Source organism: Fukomys damarensis, unplaced genomic scaffold, assembly GCF_012274545.1.
Source record: "Fukomys damarensis isolate Sample0158 unplaced genomic scaffold, DMR_v1.0_HiC HiC_scaffold_12, whole genome shotgun sequence".
NCBI classification, from domain to species: Eukaryota; Metazoa; Chordata; class Mammalia; order Rodentia; family Bathyergidae; genus Fukomys; species Fukomys damarensis.
The window spans coordinates 42,939,162-42,961,172 of record NW_022900924.1 but is presented as its reverse complement, the minus strand read 5'-3'; the positions used below and the strand labels follow the sequence as shown (position 1 = coordinate 42,961,172).

Here is a 22,011-nt window from a genome sequence, read left to right as displayed (position 1 = left end):
TTGTGATCAAGAATGCATTTGAAGCCTAGTGTGGTGGCACACATCTATAACCCTAGCTGTGAGTTCAAGGCCAGCCTGAACTACATAGACTCTGTCTGAAAAAAACAAATGTATTTGAATTGCGAGATATGAAATATTCATAACCCTATTCCATTTAACATCAGAGGCAACAGACGTCTCTCATTCTATTTCTATGCCAGATCTGGGTGGCATCAGAAGATAATTACAATGCACATGGGACCAAGGTGGTTACCCCAGTGTTGCTTAGGATCATACTGCGAGAAATTGCCATCATAGGGGCCGACTTTTGCTAAATGGCTCTGCAACTCCTCCACGTCAGGGCTAACGCCGTGGCCTAGCCCACTGCCACAGTGCACATCCCAAAGGGCTACCAGCAAGTCTTTCCGGCCTGAGAGCCAGTCTGGCTCAACAGGTGACACTGCATATCTGTGGTCTGACGCGTCCTATATTTACCTCATAATGTTCACTGTCTGAGCATAAAGTGCAAAAGCAGGCATCAAACACCCTATCATCCCAGGGCTTTGCTTCCGAAATTATACAAAGAGCACTGGAATCCTGGAAACTTTGGGTATCAAATCTCAAAACTTCCTCTGGATGATAAAGTGTCTCTGAGATGCCAAAGTTACAAAAGAATGTGGCTCTTATTTGACAATACACCAAAGAGTCTATATTTGGTATCTGTTCATAGAGAAGAAAAGTAGACATTTGTAAAAAACTTAAGAAAATGGGGCTGGGGATTTAGTCCAGCGGTTCTGCCCCCTGATTTGCAAGCACAAGGTCCTGAGTTCGATCCCTGGTACCAAAAAACAAAAACTAAAACACACAAACAAAAAAATTAGGAAAGGGATGAAAAAAAATTGAGAGGTATTATGTACCTGTGACCAACTCCCCACCGTGAATGTAATCATTATGCACTGCAAACAGGTACTAATAAAAACAAAAATTTAAAAATTGATTTACGTAGGGAATCTGTTCATGTCTTCAGCATTTTCAGATCTTCTGTCCTAATGGAACACTGATCACTGTCAGAGTTAAGATACTCAATTCAAGTGAAGCCTGTTGACAGTGGTTGGATTAATCCATCCCTGCCTGAATCCTAGATGCAAGTAAACAGATCATGGAGAACAGATCGAGCATCTTTGTCCTATTCTTTCACATTTTCAGCAAATGAGAACAGTTTTGCCTAGATTACAAATGTCTGGTAACAATTCTGTAGGTGGCCTTACCCGGCACGCACATGTAACCTTTCCCTAGGCACAGCTGGGCCTCTGAAGGATATTTAAGCTAAGAGGAGCTCTTAGAAGAGATACTTTCGCACCTAACGGTCCCCCTTGTTCATTTTAAATTAAAAGCTTGTCTTTTTAAGGACCTTACCCTGCCAAGGAGGAAGTGGCCTGAGGCAGGGGAGAGCATAAATTCCTTCTCCACATAAATCATTTTCATCACCTCGTGAGGAAGCCTATCTTTAAGAATAAAGTCCACCGATTTTCTTCTGGGAAGATTCTGACTTCCTCCTTTAAGGAGGATCAGGAATTGCTTACATAACTCAGTTCTCGTCAATGTTAACTCAGTGTTAAGCTTTTCAAGTCACAATAAGAAGTGACATGCAAGAATAAAGGCTACCACTTTTTAAAAGTTGTTCACCAGATAGCTAAAAATAACTAATCACTAAAAATAACTTAAATACATAAATAATAAGTGAAAATAACTATGCACGAGAGTCAATGTAAGAAATATATTTGCTGAATCATTCATCCCCAGATGCTGTCCTTAGTGGTGAAAGGAAACAGTTCTGGTTTAATACCCTAACCTCCCACAGGGTGCCAGGAATCTAGAACAGGTCAAACTATTATCTGAGATCACAGCTGAAGGTCAGATTGTACCAGTCAAGTAATGATTTGCTCCCCGAAGGAGGGGAGAGAGATATGATAACTGCACAATAAAACCCCACATGCATGAAAGAACTGAAACTTTTGATTAAACAGCTTCCAAGGTTAAATAACACGTTGAAGTATTAAAAACAGATATAAAATTACATTTATGATTGCAACATATAAATACTGAAAACAAATACACTCATTGTGGTTATCTCTGGTGATGGGAGGCCAACATAGAGAAGAGAACTGTTAATAAAGCAGCAATGCTCAAACAAGAAACTGGAAAGTGCCACGCAGGAGTTTTCGAATATCCGCGTGTCAAGGTCTTCGTACGATGAAAGCCAGCGGTCAGGCAAACCTCTGAGACTTGAAGTGCCAGAAAGCACTTCCAGGAAAGAAGTAATGGGTTCCTCCTCGTGCAAGAGGCAAAGATAATGAAAAAAAAAAAATTAGTGCTAACAATGAGGTAGCAAGACTTCCACACTTAATTTGTGTTTGATATTTCTTCTTATTGCTATATATTTTCTGGGGTTTTTATTATATAGTATTTAACTTATAGACTACATACTTTATTTATGCTGCTTTTTAGATGAAAAACATCCTCACAGAAAAAAACATATCTTTGCCTTCATGATGCGGTCTCTCGCTCCGGGACACCCAGGGACACCTGGCCATTCTCGGTGCCAACCCCTTAATGGCCCACCGTGGACTCGTCACACCCAGCAGGAAGTAAGGAGGACAGAGCCGCAGGCTGCCTAACAAATATGCCTCAGCAGCATAGTGAATTTAGGTGATACTGAATTTTCCGTATTTCAACAATGAGCAGATTTAACAGAGGGTGGGAGAATCCCTTGTCCTAGAATTACGCTAGCCACAGGCAACATGCAGACTTCTCAGTACAGATTCAAACACCAACTTTCCGGCCCAGTGTTCCTTGGTGTGAATCGAGTCTACTCTGTGCATGCTCTGTGACAAGCATGCCAGCCTCACCCTTCCTCCTGGGACTCTGTCCCCGCAGACCTGCCCCACTGGGAATTCCTTTGTTAGATTCTCATACACGCTGTCAAGGGCCCTTCCTCCTCATACTACATGAACATTGTACACTAATGGCAGTCTTGTTTCCTCAAGGAAAGCAGCCATGGTTTGTTTTTTTCTATTACCTGTGTTTTTTTAAATAAAAAATGGCATGCAGTGGAAAGAGAATAAGCATCCCAGTCTAGCTACCCTGAATGTGAATCTTAGCTCTCTATAAACTAGATGTGCACTCTAGTTTCAGTTCCCTTCTTGTAAAATGGAAATAATAACTGCCTCTCAGAGTAAAGTATAACTGATGGTCTACAGAAAGCATCATCATGGAGCAGATAGTAGTATTTCCTTTTCTCTGACCTTTTCACCCTTTGAACAACTCCCACTGTATTGATCTCATGAATCCAACTATATCAGGAAGGGCACTGAGAATAAAAGCTCCTTACTTATTCCACTGCAGAAAAAGTACTGCCAAAAATTCTTAAGCAAAGGTCAGATGCCTCTAGGTGAGCAGACTCCAAGGCCCTGCTTAGGCTCCCAGCACCTGCATTGAAGCAGCATAAACTTCAACACTAGAGGTGCCTTGTCCTTGGCAGGGACTCAAATGCACAAGGTTTGACTGCATAACAATAAGACTGATTTTGTGTAGCAAGTAAAGAAGCCAATCACTTTGCTGTATATATTGTCTGGGTGGCAGAATGCTTTAGAAACAAGGTAAAGGAGGCATACAAAGCCACTCCGGAACCAAAAACACAGAAGGAAAACTGAGGTTTCAGGCTTCAGTTCTAGGTAAAATACTTGAAAGTAAAAGGTAACTATTATTAGAACTAAAACCAAACTACATTAAAAATTGCGAAGGGAAGGACACAGCAAAAACATTACAAAGGTAATTTTTAAAAGATGATAAGCAGGTGTATCGGCACACACCTGTAATCCCAGCACTAAGGAGGCTGAGGCAGGAGATGACAAGTTTGAGCCCAGCCTGGGCAATAATAACAACAAACAGGTATAAGGTAAAAATAATCAATGGGATAAACATAAATTTTTGTGTGTGATGCTGGGATGAAGCACAGTCTCTCACTAATGCTAGACAAGCACTCTTTCACTCCTCAACCATTTAAATGAAAGAGTCCATCAAAGGAAAAGATAGTAAGAAACTATGATGTTAATATCAAGGTTATATTCAAGGCCAGAATCATTTCAAAAGACAAAAACAGAATAATGAGGACATAGTCTGATATCATGGCTTCAAAATACATAAAACATTCTATATAATACACACACACCTATCAAACATTGCGGAAAATGAGCCAGGTACAGGGCACCTGCCTATAATCACAGCCATGCAGGAGGCTGGGAAAGGACGGCAAATCCAAGTCAGGCCTGGGTAATTCAGTGAGATTCTGTCTCAAAACATAAAAAGGTCTGGGTACGTAGCTTAGGGCAAGGCCGTGGGTTCAATCCCTAGAATACCTCAAAATCAAACAAAAACCTGCAAAAAGTATAAAATTAATAGAAAAGCAAAAATGGAAAGAAAAAAGCAATGGGGCTTAACATTTAAATTGTGAAAACAAAAAATTATTAGGAGAGCTAAATTATACCTAATTAATAAAGTTGGCCTATTACTTCTGGAAAGCAATATCCTATAAAACTCTACTGAAAAGCATCCCTAGAATATTCACAGAAATTGGCCTCACACTAAGGCACACACAAAAAAATGTCAAGAAATCCTCTAAAACAAGAGTGTAGCATAGACTATATTATCTGGCCAGCAAGCAACATGACCATAGATTAAAAAATGGAACAGAGAGGAAAAAAAAGCCCTCAAAAAAATTGAAATTCTCTTATTTTTTCAATTTTTATTTTCATCAGTCATTAGTCCATGTTTGCTGTATTTAATTATCACGTTCCTTATAGGGAGTTGGTGCAGGCACCTAACTCGTCTTAATTCTTTTCTCACGCCCCCATCCTTCCTTTGGTAATTCCCCTTCTCTTTTGCAAAAACACTACCTCTGTTTCCTATTATTGATCTTTTATTTTGTTATTTATACTTTCAATTTCTCATAGAAGAGTAACCATGCCATATTTAAGCTCATGTGTCTGATTTACTTCACCTAACATTATGGTCTCACGGGGCACCCGATCTCCTACAAATGACTCAAGTTCATCCGTCTTTATGGCAGCGTAGTGGTCCACTGGGTATAAACACCATTTTCTTTATCCATTCATCTGTTGATGGACACATAGGATGTCTCCAAGATTTAACTGTTAGGAATTGTGCTGCTATAAACATGCTGCATGGATCACTATAGTACAATGTTTCTAACTCTTTGGGGAAGATACCTAGAAGGGGAATAGCTGTGATGAATGGAATTTCTATCTTTAGCTTTTGAGGAATCTCCATACTGATTTCTATAGTAGTTGTTCTAGTTTACATTTCTACCAGCAATGGAGAAAGTTTCCTTTTCCCCACAATCTCACCAGGGTTTGACTTCTTGAGGATGGTCATTCTTTCTGGAAAGATGAAATCTCCATGTTGTAAGACTCTCCTTTAAAGGATTCTTGAGCAAGCAGAAAGAAAACCACGGCCTTGACGGAAGGTAGGAGTATTTGGCTCTATTCTGCTTTGGATTTTCAATGTCCTCCAAGCACCTTTTTCCAAAGGCCCGGTCCCCAGCTGAGGTTGTGTAGGGGAGAGGTGGGCCCTGAGATGTGACCTAGAGGAAAAATCGAGGTCACTGGGGTCCTGCCTCTGAAGGGGGTCCTGGGACCCCATCGCCTCCCTCTCTTCTTTTACTTCCTTTTTCCACCATGAACTAAACAGCTCTGCTCCAAGAAGCACTTTCGATCACTCTGGTCTATCACACACCATCCCAAAGTGACAAGGCCGAGGGACCACGGACTTAAAACCTCTGAAACTGTGAGCCAAAATAAAACTCTCCTTCCATTTTGTTTTTCTGGGGGAAAGGGGCTACTGGAGATGGAACCCAGGGCCTTCACACTTAGCTGCATCCCAGCCCTTTGTTTTCTTATTTTGAGATACGGTCTCACTAAATTGCTAAATTGCCCGGGCTGGGCTCAAACTTGCAATCCTCCTGAATCAGTTGCCCAGAGTGCTGGGATCACAGGCATGCACCACCATGCCTGTTCTTTGCTTCTTATAAGTTGATTGTCGCAGGTATTTTGTCATAGAGATGGAAATCTGAGTAACACAGGTTACTCTGGCTTTCTTCTCAAATGCAACTAAATAAGAGAACTCATATGGTAACAAAGCCCTTAGAAAAGGGGCAGGGGCACTGGGGCACTGTGCCTGCCTTGCAAGCATAAGGTCCCGAGTTCCATTCCTGGAATCAAAAGAAAAGAATGACGGCATTCTACTAGCTATTATCTAGTCAAACATTAATCATCTCTTTCACAGGGGACTATGAGTTTCACAAACTTTTTGTTTTTGTTTTGTTTTGAGAGACAGGATTTTTCAATGTAGTTCAGGTTGGCCTTGAACTCACTGTGTAGCCCAGGCTGGCCTCAAACTCCCAGTGATCCTGCTGCCTCAGCCTCCCTGCTGGAATTATAGATGTGTGCCACCATTCCCAGCTATCCCACGGACCTTCTAAGGTAATTTGCTAATTCTCTATTTAGTTACTACAACTTTGAATTTCCTTTAACAACTTTCCCTCCTCCCATTCAAGTGTGTATTAAACTCCAGTGAGGCTGAGCCAGAGGACCTAAAAATATGTAAGCACGTTGGGATAGCTGTTTCCAGAAAAATGCAGATTAACATCTACCACAGCCCTGCAGAACTGAACTTCTGTGATGCTGGGTGTTGTCTATCTGCACTGTCCAGTATGGCAGCCACCAGCCACTGAGACTTTGAAGAACTTGAAATCTGGAGCTGAGGGTGCAGCTCCAAGGTTACTGGGCTTGCCTGGCATGTGCAAGGCCCCTCCGTTCAATCCCCAGCTCAGGAAAAAAATAAACAGAAAACTTTAAATCAGAATTGTGTGAGTACGGAACTGAAATTGTAAATCTGATTCGATTTTAATTAATTTAAATTTAATTCCTAGGGCCCTAGTGCAACCTCCTCTCAAAGAGGATCTAAATAATCTGACCCATTGTGATTCCTTTGTGAAATTCCCCCATAGCACAACTGCCCCTGTCCCATTCCTCCTAATAATACTTAAAACTCGGAATTTAAATTCCCCTGTGGCTAATGGCAATCATAGTGGGCACTTCAGGACTACAGTCACCCAGACAGACTGGTGAAACTTGTGCAAGTTTTTTTTTTTAAGAAGAAAAGAAAAAGAAAACAACAAAGCGGTAAGAAGTAGAAACCACTGTGGGGAGAAAGAACATGGAGAAAAGCTCAGGCTAGGGTTCTGCAGTCAGCTTATTCACCCTCCCCACTCTGGGTTCTGACAATAGCAGCTTTTCTCAAAAGTTCAAGGCTACGTTTCCCGGCCTTTTTTGTCCTAATAATTGAACTATTGGTATTGGACTGCTCAAAACTCATGTGATCATCCTGCTTTGTTACTTGTTCTACATAAATTGTCAAGCCATAGCACAAAGAGAAAAGGGAAAGGGATAAAAACAGTAAATGAAGATAAATGTGGAAATAAGGAAAGGAGAGAAGGGAGAAAAAAAGAGGCCCTGCCAATAGCAAATGTACCCATGGCACCTGCCCAACTGTAAGAGGCACAACCAAACTGCTGTTAATGGGGTGTTACTGCTTTTTACTTTTTTGAGACAAGGTGTCACTATGTATTCTAGCTTGGCCTTGAACTGGGAGCCAGGCTTCTGCCTCAGCCTCCCAAGTGCTGGGATTGCAGGCACATGTTTTCATTCTGTGAACAAATGTTCATTGAACACCAACTCCATGTCAAGCAATGTGTTAGGCCCTGGGGTTATGGTGGTTAAAGAAGAAGAGTCCCCATCTCCCAGGGAATGTGCGATGTAATGAGGAAAACAGGCAGTCATATAACTACAGTAGCTATGACGTGAGCAATGCCTTGACAAGAAGACGGTAAGGACACACCAGGGATGTCTTCTCAAGGAGTGTCACTTGGAGGATGACTCAGCTGTCCAGGCAGAGGGGGATGTTGAAGGGAGTGTACAGAATCAAGAATGCAAAAGGCGAGGATGATGTCATGATTCTGTAACTAGGAGCTTCTTAGGGAGGACCATGCAAACTGAATGCTAGGATGAGTTCTGACTGTATTGTTTCCAATGGGAAAACCAATGAACGTTCCTGAGCAAAATACTATAACTGTTTTGTTTTATTTATTTATTTTTTTGAGACAGAGTCTTGCTATGTAGCCCAGGTTAGCCTCCAGCTCACAGCCATCCTCCTGTCTCAGCCTCCCAAGTGCTGGGATCACAGGTAGGCACCACCACACCTGGCTTGAATTCACTGTTTATATTTGCAAGAATTCATGGCCCTTGATTTTGGTCACAGAACTCTGGTTTTCCCCAGGGGAACCACTCTACCACTTTTCCTAGACCATGTGGTCTAGACCATGAGACCAAGGTCTCCAACGATCCTAGGGTCTGGCCAGGATCTTGTGCTAGACACATAATTTAGGCCTGACCCACAGCTTCTTCCATACTTTCATCACAGGAATGGGAAACAATTCAAAGCAGTGCAAAAAAAGAGCTGGTCCCCAGGGTTCTGTTCTGTTTGGTTTCTTTTTGGTTTGCTAAATTAAGTCTGCCTGAGAATGAAACCAACACATCAGGAAGCAGAGATGGGGACAAACCCTTAACTTTGAGCACCTAGATGAGGCCATGCCTGAAGCAATGCTATGCTTTGGGTTTGGGGAGACACAAACTATGTATTGTACAAAAGGAGAAAAAAGGAGGCTTCAAGAGAAAAAAGAGGAAGAGAATTCACAGAACCTAGTGACTGCCTAATTATGGGAAATAGAGAAATATCAAATTTCACTCTGAGGTCCTGGCTTGGTTGATCAAGTGGAAGAAAGTTGGTAACTGAGCTAAGAGGGAGGAGAAGGCTTCTGCCAGCTGAACGACCTCAGTTCATATACTAGAAAGAGTCTTGCTACTTAAATTCTTACTTTATCTAGATGACTATAATAAAAAGAGAGTAACACATGTAATTCCAAGCCCAGATGCAAACTCCACAGCCAAAGGCAGTTCAGGGTGGCAAAGCAATGGCCAGGTATTTTACCTCCAAACTGGCATTTAGGACACTCTAGGGAAGTTAAGTATCATCCCTTACCACTATGGCATTTTGCTAGAAGCTAGTTATCCAGAGGGAAAACAACAGGGGAACCTCTGACATAACTATACTCCTAGGGTGGGAAAAAAAAAAGTGGTTAACATCCCAGTCCTCAGTGTGCTCAACTCAGATCGAGGGGCCGTGGAAGGGGGAGAAAGGACAAACTCCACCACTGCCTATAGCAACCTGGGGAGCACAAATCCACCATGTTTCAAGAAAACTGGAGATTGGAAGGAAGTAGATAAGCCTGTGCACTTAGTAAGCCCCAGGCACCCTATCAGATTCGTGCACACTCTTTTATCAAATTCTCACATGGTCCAGGCTGGAAGGCATTATTCCCATTCAAACAGGATAAGTAACCTGACCATGACAAGCAGAAAAGCTGGATTCAAAGGCAGGTCTATGACTTTGAAGCTTATGCACATTTCACTGTGTCAATTGCTTTCAGAAATAATACCGAAGGGCCAGGGATTTAGCTCAGTGGTGCTGCTGCCTGTCTGGCAAGCACAAGGTCCAAGTTAGATCCCAGGTACCAAAAAAACAAAGAAAAAAGAAAATATACGGAAAAACTGTATCTTTCATACTTAAAAATGATGTCACCTCAGCCAAGCACAGTGGCACAGTTGTAACTGCAGCTCTTGGGAGGCTGAAGCAGGAGGATCACCACAAGTCCAAGGCCAGCCTGGGCTCCACAGTGATTTGAGGCCAGCCTTTTTAGATCCCAGGTACCAAAAAAACAAAGAAAAAAGAAAATATACGGAAAAACTGTATCTTTCATGCTTAAAAATGATGTCACCTCAGCCAAGCACGGTGGCACACAGTTGTAACTGCAGCTCTTGGGAGGCTGAAGCAGGACGATCACCACAAGTCCAAGGCCAGCCTGGGCTCCACAGTGATTTGAGGCCAGCCTGAGCTGTCTCAAAAAAACCAAATCAGGCCATTTTTCCTTCCCTCCTGTGCCACCCTTCCCTTCTTCTGCTCATGCCGTTCTCCTTTCTACTGGCTAGCTCTGAGCACACCTCCCTATTTCAGCTTTATTAAGCTGCTTTTTTCATAGCGTTGTATGAAACATCCAATGTTTTTTTTTGTTGTTGTTGTGCACAAAAACTTGGAACCCCATCCCAGACTCTGTTCTTCATGGTAACATTCTTGGCAACGGCAGCCAGGAGGTAAAAAAGAGGCATGAAGACCATGGAGACCTCGACTCACACAGGGACTGCCTCAGCCACTGAGACATATTTGATCCCGCACAGGCTATCTCCTTCCCAACTTGCACCATCAGTTCCCCCAGAGGATAGAGACCACCCCACGCCCACCCTAGACTAGGCCCCCGTCTGTCTAGTATATGGCTCAGGGAGCTCCACATCTAAGCCTGCCACCATTCTACCCCTTCAAGAAGTGGTAGGTGTAACAGATGGTACTGTCTGAGTTCAGGGTCCTTTTCCAGTCATGGATATTCAGCAATGCAAAGAGAAACTGGGAAATTCTCTGAGGATCCTGAAGAATTTGTCAACAGATTCCTTCTGACAATGGCTTTTGATCTGACCTGGCAAGATGTCCAATTCATCCTGGTTTCTTGCTACACAGCAATAGATAGAAGAAAGGATTATAAAAGCTGCAAGATAGGCCAATGTAGAAGTCTTTGCAGCTGTACCCAATGACAACCAGCCAACTGACACATTATTTGGGCCCCAAGAAGGCCCTGGGTGGGATTATAAATTGGGGGTGGAGAAAGCAAAAGGAGGTTATTCCTACTGGCCATCTTAGCAGATATGCACCAGGGTATGCCCAAGCCTGTAAACTATGAGAAGCTCGGGACCATCAATCAGGGCTCTGATGAAAATCCAGCGCTTTCCTGCACTGGTTTGAAGTGGTGCTCTATAAATACTGGAGTCTACAGGGGCCCAAATTATCATGAGACAGGGTTTTATTAGCCAGTCAGTTCCAGATAACACAAACTCCAATGGGGTCCACAAGCTGGAATAAGTCAATTGGTCGATGTGGTTTATATGGTCTTCAACAACTCTGATGAAGAAGAGAAAAAGTGGGAGTTGAGAAAGGAAAAAAAAGCAGGTTAAAGCCATCCTGGCCTTAATAAAGGCTCATAATAAAGCCTGCACCACCAAGGGGAACCCAGTTAATCCAAAGAGTGATGGAAGCAAATCTGAATACTTCAAGTACAAGCAACCAGGGCACTGGGCAAGGGAGTGCCCTCAAAAGCTCCTAGTCCTTACCAGGCCTGTCTGAACATGGATGATGACCCCTGGATTGAAGGAGTGACTGCTATCGTTTCTAGGAAGGGACAAGGTCATCCACCACCATAGTGGCCAGCGAATGACAGTGCCCAAGGTGGGCTGTGTGGTCCCAACACAAGGACATCTCCATCACCTTACCACAGGCTCAGGGAACTGTGGATGCAGCAGGCAAACACTGTACTTCTTTGCAATATGGGGGCATCTTAACTCAACGCTAACTTGTTATTGGGGGTGAGTTATCATCCCATTCCCCAATTTCTGTGAATCCTGAATGAGTTTACTTTTCAGTTGTCTCTACCCTGACTCTCAACTGCCAACTGGGAGATTTCCTTTTCCAAGCTGCCTTCGTGGTAACACCAAAGTGTCCCTCACCAGTAATCAGAAGAGATACACTCTTCTTCCTCAGAGCCAATCTACCACTTAAACTCTGGCACCCCTTGTCCTAGGTGCCAGGGACCCATCCAGCTTGGCTCCACTGGGCCCGATTCTCTGCCGGAAGTTGATCCCTACCCATGGTACGATGGTACCCCGTGGAGGGCTGTCAAAGCCATCCAGTAATCATTCAGCTGATAGACCCTAAACTATACCCTCACAGAAGGCAGTATTACCTTAATCCTTCAATGCCTAGTATTCCCTTTTTGGAGCACCCATAACAATGGAACATAACAAAATATTTTTCTCTTCGAAACCTGAATGTTTCTAGGTAACATAAATGAATTTTATGCAAAAATTTTTTAAAAATGCAGTCTTCAGCATAAATGGGTTAAAAGAGAAGTAGGTAGGGGGTAAATTCCATAATTGATAAATTTTTAGCTACAGAGTTGTTGATGCCATGCCAGTCCCTGTACAACAAACCAATTTTACCAACAATGATCACGCCACTGAGAAAATGTTGCCTTGTGCAAGATCTCGGAATCATCAAAATGAAGCAGTGTAGCTATTCACCCTACTGGCAGATCCATTCACCCTCCTTGTACAAATCCAGGGAGATACAAACTGGTTTCTGTCCTTGATCTCAAGGATGTCTTCTTTTCTGTCCTCATAGACCCTAGCTCTCAATACTTGTTAGATTTGCCTCTCCAGGGTAAAACCTAAGCCACCTGAGGCCCCAGGAAACAGACCACAAATCTTGTACACCTGTGAACCAAAAGATGGCCTCACGTTTCTTTCCAGCAAAGAAAACACCAACCAGCTGGGCCTGGTGATGCACACCAGTAATCCCAGCATTCTGGAGGCTAAGGAAGGTGGATCACCTCAAATTCGAACCCACCTAGGGCTATATAGTGAGTTCAAGGCCAGCCTGAACAACATGGTGAGATCCTGTCTCAAAAAACACCAACCAATCTGGTGAGTTAGATAAGTAACCCATTTTGTTGCTAAGTAAAATTAGTCCCATACAGGAAACAGGAGCCCTCTTGGCACCCTTGTGTAGCCAGTTTTGCTACTCTCTTGCTTGCCACAGTTTACCCATATGTTTACTATTGAAAATAATTTGTCTTGGGCTGGGGATTTAGCTCGGCAGTTCGGTGGCCTGCCTTGCAAGCGCAAGGACCCGAGTTCAATCCCCAGTACCAAAAAAAAAAAAAAAAAAAAAAAAAAAAGAAAGAAAGAAAAAAAGAAAATAATTTCTCTTGAGACTTAGAGACAATTTCTTCTTGTGTGGCACTAATTCCTAGTTGTGTCTTTCAGCAAACTGGACAGGAATATGCAACCTGTTTATCTGGCCCTGGGGAGCAATAACTTTTATAATGCTTCTCATAACCTATTTGAACCATTTGTACTTAATCTCTTAGTCAAATCTGTATCTTCTTCTTCTTCTTCTTCAACACCCCTTAACCTATGAATAAGATGGCCTTAGGCTGGGGATTTAGCTCAGTGGTTCGGCCACCTGCCTCACAAGCACAAGATGAAGAGCTCAATTAATGGTACCGGAAAAAAAAAAGGCCTCACTGAGGATCAAAACCAACCTCCACATCGGCAGCTCATCAAGAAACCCTGAGGAGCAGCTTGGCTCCCTTAGTTCTCTAGATCAGGCAGAGCACTGTGCCCCTATTCAGTCAGAAGTAGCTACAGAAGGTGGACAATCTTCCCTCATCAGCCCTTACAGATTTTCGGGGACCAGGTCTCTCAGACGAGAATAATACAGATAGAACTGCGGCTATGGGACCACTCCTCTCTGCTCCCCTGACTCACCTCCCCTTTACCCCTGCCAAACCCCTGACCTTTTTCCTGGGGCAGCCACCTGGAGGCGGAGACAAGTGCAACGGAAACAGCTGAGGGGACTCAGAATCCTGTCAGTCACGCTGTCAATCATGCTCTGAAAGCCCCAGTGGGAGGCATCCTAGGCCCTGCTCCCTTCAAATCTTTAACCCCAATCTGCGCTTGCACTCTTTTCCTTCTCACTAGCAAAGCTTTATTAAATGTTGCTGCTTTTTCTGTAAAAATAAACTAAATTAAAATGATGTCATCTCAGCAGAAGATTGTTTCTGAATTGGGTGTTGTAGTGACCACAGAAAGGTAATGTTTGCAGTGATCCAGCCACAAAGCCTCAATTCTCAGGCACAAGGCATGTGTTTACTAGTTGTCTGTCTGGAGCTAAGGAGGCCATCAGTACCATGAAGCTCCACTGAACAACACATTCTCAGTTAAACAAGTACCAACAGAGCATTGCCTTTAATTACAATATGAATGACTTTGCAGGGAAAATCTCACTGCCAAAATTAAGTTTTGACCAAAGTTCTTTGGCTAAGAGACAAGCATAGTCATAGGAAAGGATGCTTGCAAGGGAGTTGTTCTGCTGGCCTGAGTGACAGGCACAGATGGTATCAAATTTAACACAATATCATGTATTTTTTTCACTATTAGCATACTAAGAGGCAGCACATTACAGATATTAAAAGTATAGATTAGGGGGAAGCCCACTTTCCAGTCTCCCCCTACTGTCTCTCGTAGACAGAAGCTTTCTTTCCCTCAATAAATTTTTCCTACTCTTAACCTCCATTGTTCCTAGAATTCAACCTTTGATTTTAGAGAACACGAACTCACATTTCAGATATCTAGCATGTTTGGGAGTTACATCTCTTCCCCCTATATAATTTTGGAGGTCTTCCACCAAGATTACTGGTCGAAGTGTTTGGTTCAAGGCACTTTCCTCCTCTGTGGCTGCTGGATTTCAAGACAAAGCTTCCAGAATGTTTGGAGACCAAAACTAGAAAGGTAACTGGGCTATGAGGACAGCCAATATTTTGGCCCTGGCCCCTCAAGGTCTACAAGATCCAAGACACAAGGAACCTTTTCTACAGGATCCTACATCTTTGAGGCTGCCAAACTCCAAGTGGTCATACAAATAGAATCAATGACAAATGTGCTAACTTCTTTTATAGATCAACCTTATAAACAGCTCATAACTGCTAAACAGTACAAAATGACTTCTTTGTTGGATTCTGAAATCCCTTGGACCTTTTCCTTATTATCCTCTTTGTTGGCTGTTCATAGCAATGATGCCGACCTTATAATTTGGCCCATGCATTCTTAACTGTCTTTGGCTTTGTCTTCTCCAGACTTAAAAGCTACGCAGCTACCAAGATGACAATGCCAGGTGCCTACTGAAGGCTTTAGATAGACTCTCTGTAGAGTAACTCTTACTGCTGATCACAACTACGACCCTCTTCAGCTGGAAGTAGCCAGAGCTGTCTTCACCCTTTGCCCCCTCACAGCAGTTTGGGGTACTTCTTCAGAGGGGGGAGTATTGCAGATAGGTAAATTAATTAGATATCTTGTAGGCAGTTAGACAGGGCCACCCTCAAGGAGCTAACACAGCAAGGAGCCAACATAGAGGACAATTGATACATTCACTGAAGGCCAGAATTATAAAGGGAGAGAACCTACTATACCCTTGTGCTTCCCCTGGGGATAAATAGCAGTGATTGATATTAGAATATCAAGGGCATGGGACTTAGTTCAATGGTGCCACCGCCTGCCTTCCAAGTACAAGGTCCTGAGTTTGATGCCCCGGCTCCAAAAAAGTACAGACTAAAACAGATTGCCTAGGTATGAACATCAGTATGATTTCACAGGTTATTCTATGCCTCAGCTTTGAAAAGAGGTTAATTATAGTGCCTACCTCATACAACTGAAAAAATAGAATAAGTTAGTATTTGCAAGGCTCTTAATAGTGCCTAGAATATGGTAAATACAGGTTAAATAATGCAGATCCAGCTAAAAAGAGAAAAAAATTGAACTTATATTTCTGAGAACCTAGCCTGACCCATATGAAATAGAAAAGGAAAATCAAAATAACCTTAAAATTTGTTTAGAACTTACAGGGGATCTTTTACATGAATCATTCCACAGACATCTGGAGGAAGAATAAATACCCAAATATACATAAGCAGAAACTGAAGCATGAAAAGGGGAAGTAAGGTGGTCAGTTTCACTTAGGGCACATCATTCACTGATCTCAGGCACAAACCCAAGATCCACTCAGTCCAGGTTTTGTTCAGGAGACCCCAGAGTATCTGTGCACATAAAAATGGTGTCACCCTTAAAAAATACAAAATCTTCACCCATCACAAATTTCAATTCTCCCCTGAGGATATTTTCTCAAAGATAAATATTCTGCCTCTAGTTTTTGGACCTCACCTGTTCATGAAACCATCACTGTACCTGAAATTGTTTCCAAATGTCAAACAAGAGTCCTTTAAGTCACATTCCTATTATAACCTGTCCCAGCCTTTAAGAGGTTAAAATCAATTTTTGAACTTATTGAAGCCCTGGGAATTAGGCAAGTGCTCCACCAATGAGCTACACACCCGGCCCTAAGACCAGTTTTTCTTCTGTTTTGTTTTGTTTTCTTTTCCTGGTACCAGGGATTGAACTCAGGATCTTGTGCTTGCAAGGCAGGCACGGCACCACTGAGCTAAATCCCTGGCCCACCTAAAATCAATTAATAAAGCAAGCTCTAATGAGACTCCAACTGATCATTTAGTTATAGTAGCTTTTAAAATCTTAAATCCTCCTGCCTCCTAAGCATAGGTCCTGAGTTTGATCCCCGGTACCAAAATAAATAAATAAATAAAATCTTAAGTCCTGAGGCTGGAGGTATAGCTCAGTGGCACAGCGTTTGCTATCATGTGCAAAGTCCTGGGTTCCATCCTCGGCAAGACACACACACTTACACACACACCCATGCCTAATTTCTAGAAGATTCAGGCTTCCTGACAATAGTTCCAAATAAATGTGAACTTGCTCAGTTTGCATTGTGGGGAAGAAGTGAAAGGTCTGGAGATGAAAAGGAAATGACAAAGATCCTGCCACTCTGACAGGGACTCAGCATTGAAAAGGGCACGCACACAATTTCTGGTCTTAGCAGCAAACTCCAGTATCCACCTACAAACTCGCGTTTCATCCACAGGCCTTCCTCGACTCCTTCCCCACGCTCTTCCGTGTCTCACCTTCTTCTTAAACCACTCGTAAACTCTCACCTTTGCTCTCAGAAATCCTCACCACGTCACCCTCTTCATATTGGCCCAGCTTGCCGTCGCAGCAAGTTGCAACCAGGGCACTAGCCCTATCTCCTGCTCCTGCCTATAGACTGAGCCCCTAAGAAACTCACCACAGCACCCTGAATATTCGCCTTCTGCCCAGCAATCCAGGATCTGAGTGTCACCCATTCGTTCTCAACTGCCCTCCACGAATCCTGCCCCTTCTACCTCGCCCTCCCTAACCCAGACCTCTCCACGCCCTGCCAGTCCCTCCTCTTGGAATTCTTCCCCAACAAGTCCCCCGCAGCGGCCACCCTCAGGTCGCCACTTCCGACGCTCCTCCCCACCACCCCGCTGCCGCGATCCCCACGCCCTCCCTGCCCACCTGCTCTCCTCCCGCAGGCGCTCTTCGCAGCCACCCAGATCCATTCCCGCTCCCTCCGGCCGCATCCGGTGCTGCGAGGTCGCTCCGGGCCGAGGAGAGGCGATCCTTTCGTTTCGCCTGCCAGGGCTTCCCCAGCTCCCTAAGCACAGCGGTGGCACCCGAGGCTGGTGGGCTCCGAGGGATGCGCTACACCCAGGCGTCAGCAGCTTCACTGGCGGCTAGCCTCAGCTGAGGTTTCTCTCCTTGCCACCCTCATTTCCGGCTATAGGAACTACAACTCCCAACAAGCCCTTAGGGGCAGGGCCGCTCCCCGGCATGCTTCGCTTCAACCAATCAGAGCTCGCAGTCACCGGGGACTGCGGATCTCAGGGTTGTGCGTGGGGTTCTACGCCAGGGCTGGAACCTAGGCGGTCAGCAGAGAGGAGTCTCTGTCCGTGCGAATCCTATTGCACCTCTGCTACGCTTCACCCAGAGAACCAGATATAGAAGTGTAAAGCTGGAAATGACGCCTGTCTAATACAAGTCTGATTAATCCGCTTCAACCCACCCATAATTTAACACCTGTTGATGGTATTTGGAGACTCGGGCATTTAAATGAAAAGCTCACAAATTCTGAAGGGCACAGGTCGCTTTGGGATTGCAAAAGGAGAGCCGAATATCCGCGAGTGGTGGCTAAAGCCTGTACTCCTAGAACTCTGGGTGACTGAAGCAGGAAGATAGCAAGTTCGATTCCAACCTGAGCAATTTACTGACATACGAAGACCCTGTCTCGAAATACAAAATAAAAAGGGCTGAGAATGTAGCTCAGTGGAAGGCCTTGGGTTTGGTTCCCAAGTCCACATAATAAGGGAAAGGTTTCCTTGAGGATTCATGTCAGAGTAGAGTTTTTAAGGATAAGTAGAATTAATCAAGAGCAAAAGGGAGGGCCGGGCATGTAGCTTGGCGGTGCAGCGCCTGCTGGGCAGGGAGGCCTTGGGTTTGATTCCTGGTGTGTGGGGGAAAAAAAAAAAAAAAGCCACCTCCCAAAGAAGAGTAAAGGGGAAGAAAAGTAGAGAACAGATCAGGCAAATACCAGGAAGTGTGCTCATTTGGGAACTGCAGGTTTTGAATAGTAAGCAAAACTGGGAAGCAGTGGGGAACAGAATGGTGTGGGCATTCTAATGCAAGCAAACAGAAGTACTAAGTGCCATTTTAAGGAGTTGGTATTTTATCCTGAATACAGCATATTAAGGATATGCAAATGAAGTGATTTGCTCATAATGCTTAGAAACCTAATTTTAATAATGTAGAGAGGAGATGGGTATGTATTATGTTGGAGAGAAAGCTGAAAGAATAGACAGACTGGAAGTCCTTAGAGAGTCAGAACAGGTAATGCCAGAAACAGAGTGGCAAAAATTCTCAAACTGAAAAGTTAAGGCCTTGTCCAAGAAAAGAAGTCTCACCTTAGCTGTAACTGAATGTTGTCAAATAGGAAAATAGGGCCTAGAGCTAGAAGATACTGAGTTTTCAAAAGCTGAAATCTGTACTTTTAAGTACAGTTTCCAATTTGTTAAATGTTGGCAAAAAATTTTTAATAATTTAGCTGGGTGTGGTGGTGCACACCTGTAGTTCCAGCACTTAAAAGGCTGAAGCAAGAAGACTGAAAGTTCAGGGCCATCCCCGGGTACATAGTGTGACCTAAAAAATAAACATCTACAGGCCAAAGTTTGTCTATAGGGCAGAAAATGGTCAATGGGTTGCTAGTTTGCAATCCCAGTCCTGAACCAGAGCAGTGACTATGAAAACATGGATATTGAAATTACAACAAAAAGCTGGGCATGGTGGCACACACTTGTAATTCCACCACATGGGAAGCTGAGACAGAAGGAAAACCTGAGTTTGAGACCAGCCTGGGCTACGTAGTGAGTTGAAGGCTAGCCTAGACTACTTAGTAAGACACTGTCTCAAAAAAAAATTACAATATTAAGATATTAAGGTGATAGGATCAGCATTAACTTGTGAAGGTCTGGATATAGCAAGTGAGAGAGAGGAAGAGATCAAAGATAACTCCATGAACAACTAATGATTTAACATGGCTTTTAGGAATTTTCAAACTTATGAACACTATGAATTAAGTGACAAGTCTTTCACTGAAAATTATGATTTTTATTTACATAAAAATACTCTTTGTTCAAGTGTTCTCATATTTTCCTACCAAAGGATTACACTTTTTTTTTTTGTACTGGGAATCAGACCCAGGACATTGCACTTTTGAAGCAGGGGGCAGCACCACTGAGCTAAATCCCCCTGCCCCAGGTTTACACTTTGAAGAAAGGGGTAGTGTTAGTCATTGGGATTTCACTATTTTCTGCTTTGGAGCATACAGTACAATCTTAAAATAGTACAGCATGATCCAAAACAAAAACTGTAATAAAAGTTCTATAAAACAGGATTTTCCTCATACATCCAAGTCCAGGTTTACATGTATTTTTTTTACTTTTTGGGGTGCGGGTACTGGGTATCGAACTAGGGATCTTGCACTTGGGAGGCAGGCAGCAGAACCACTGAGCTACATCCCTATTGTACCTTCTTTAAAGTGACTGGTAAATATGACAATAACCTACATTAGCCATGCATCCACAAACACCCCAATCCTATCCCTCTGTCTTCCCTCATCCCACAATGTCATAATCCTAAATCCCTTGTGTATTATTCTTTTTAAAATTTTGTGGGGGTTTTCTTTGTTTGTTTTTTGAGACAAGGTCTCACTGTGTAGTTCAGGATGGCCTTTAACTTACTATGTAGCCCAGGCTAGCCTCAAACTCAAGTAATCTCTTACCTCAGCCTTTCAAGTACTAGGATTACAGGTGTGAGCCTCCCCACCCAGCATCCTTGTTTATAATTCTATTACTTCTTTTGTTATAAATTTATTTTTATTTACCTATATTCCTAAAAAGTATTATTTAAAGAGATTTTGTGTTAAAGAACATTTTCAATGATACAGTCTAAAGAATCATGATCTCTGTAACCTCTCAAATTGTCCAACAACAACAAATAACAGGTAACAACAGTTAACAGTTAACAACAAATAATCTACTTATGTATTTGTGTAAATGTGGCAAAACTTTAATAAATGGTAAAACTAGGTGAAGGGTCAATGAGTATTCTTTGTACTATTTTTGCAACTTCTATCTAGGCGAATGTGTAAAAAATAGGCACAGGTCTTGGTATGGTTTTATTTTCCTATGATTGCATCCTGGCTGGTGTAATAAAAAGCTTAGTGTTTCACATGGAGTTTTCTTAGTTTACCATGATTAATTTTGAACACATTTTTAATTTAATTGGTTTTCTCTGTAGTTTAGTATTTCCATAAGTCTTTGCCAAATGACCAATTCATTGACTTTATCAAATGTACTAATTTATCAAAATTCTTTTTCTTTTAGCCACACATAGTTTACTTTAAACACTTTTGCATGCTGAGGGTTTAGCTGAGTGGCTTATCATTTGGCCAGCATGCAGGAGTCCCTGAGTTCCATCCCAACCACCAAAAAACTTTTTTTTGCCAAATTTTAATCATCTGACTTAAATTTTGTCTTTACAGCAACATTTGTACCTGAAGTATTTAGTATTGGTTTGTTTATTCAATTATATAGGAAGCCTTTTTCTGTTGTTTTCTGTTTTTTTGAGACAGGGACTTGCTATGTAGCCCAGGCTGGCCTCTCAAACTTGCAGTGATCTTCCTACCTCAGCCTTCTACATGCTGCGATTATAGGCATGTGCCACTGTGTCCAGCTAGGAAAGCTTATTGTTGCCCTACAATTAATTGCCAGCATATAAATTCAGAAGTTCTAATATTAAAGTAATAAAAATTTATTTCTGGATTGAACAAAATGTCAATAGTTGAGGTACGTTTGCTCTTTCCCTGTCCCAGCTCCCTACACCTCTAGCTGGATTAAGCTGGGCTAGGAGAAGGGACCTCCTTGGAAAGAGAGAAGAAAGTATCCAGCCTGGACTCCACATCTCAGAGCAGAGAGGAGCAGCCTCAAGAGAGAGAAGGATGCTCCCTAACAGTCCCAAGACACAATAATCCAGCTGGCTTCTCAGGTTTCCCAGACCATCAATCTATTTAGTACAAATCGATAGCTTTAAAAAACAAAACAAAACAAATTCCTACCCAACTAGTGGAAACTATGTGGTTTATATAAATATGTTTAGTTTTGGAAAATTCTATAAAGTCATTCAGTGAGTGAATCTAGATGCCTGGTGATGAAACCCACCATGCTGCTCAAGGAAGGCAAAACCATTCAAGGTGTGAACTCCAAGAACTTCTCTTCTTGTCCTCATTTTCCAAAGCAGGTTTTCTGGTCCAAGAAAACTAATGATCAGGGATTCAGAGCAGTAATGGTCCTTTACACTGAGCAGCTTGGCCGGGCTGGCTCCTCCAGAGCTTCTCAGTCCTAACGCATCAGCTATACCTGCAACCACGTCTGTCAGGGTCTCTTGTATCTACTCTACCACTATCTCACACATAGTAGAAACTCAGACTGTTTGCTAAATGAATAAACAAATGAATGCAAAGATTTAAAGGCAGAAGACTAGAACAGCAAAAGGTTAGAACAAACAAAAAGAGCAAAATAGAGGAGGAATAAAAAGCTACAGAAAAGTGGCCCCCCCCAAAAAGCTCCTATAGCAGAAAGCACTGGCAAAATGGGTAGAATGAGAAGAACTCAGGAGAGGAGAAGAAGAAGAAGGA

The 22,011-nt window shown here is 42.8% G+C and overlaps 1 protein-coding gene across 8 annotated transcripts in view; it reads right to left on the bottom strand.

The window, feature by feature from the left end:
- The window catches only part of Rubcn (rubicon autophagy regulator), a 66,848-nt gene that overhangs the window by 34,842 nt on the left and 9,995 nt on the right, over positions 1-22,011 (bottom strand). The window contains exon 1 of one of the 8 annotated variants that reach the window (XM_010623974.3): positions 17,280-17,536. The exons of 6 other annotated variants lie outside the window; for them this stretch is intronic. In XM_010623974.3, the coding sequence (XP_010622276.1) occupies positions 17,280-17,344 (65 nt within the window). In that variant the 5' untranslated portion in view covers positions 17,345-17,536. Of the gene's footprint in view, positions 1-5,405; positions 5,426-17,279; positions 17,537-22,011 lie in introns of those variants that run through there. One more of the 8 variants, XM_033762545.1, reaches the window with a different exon arrangement.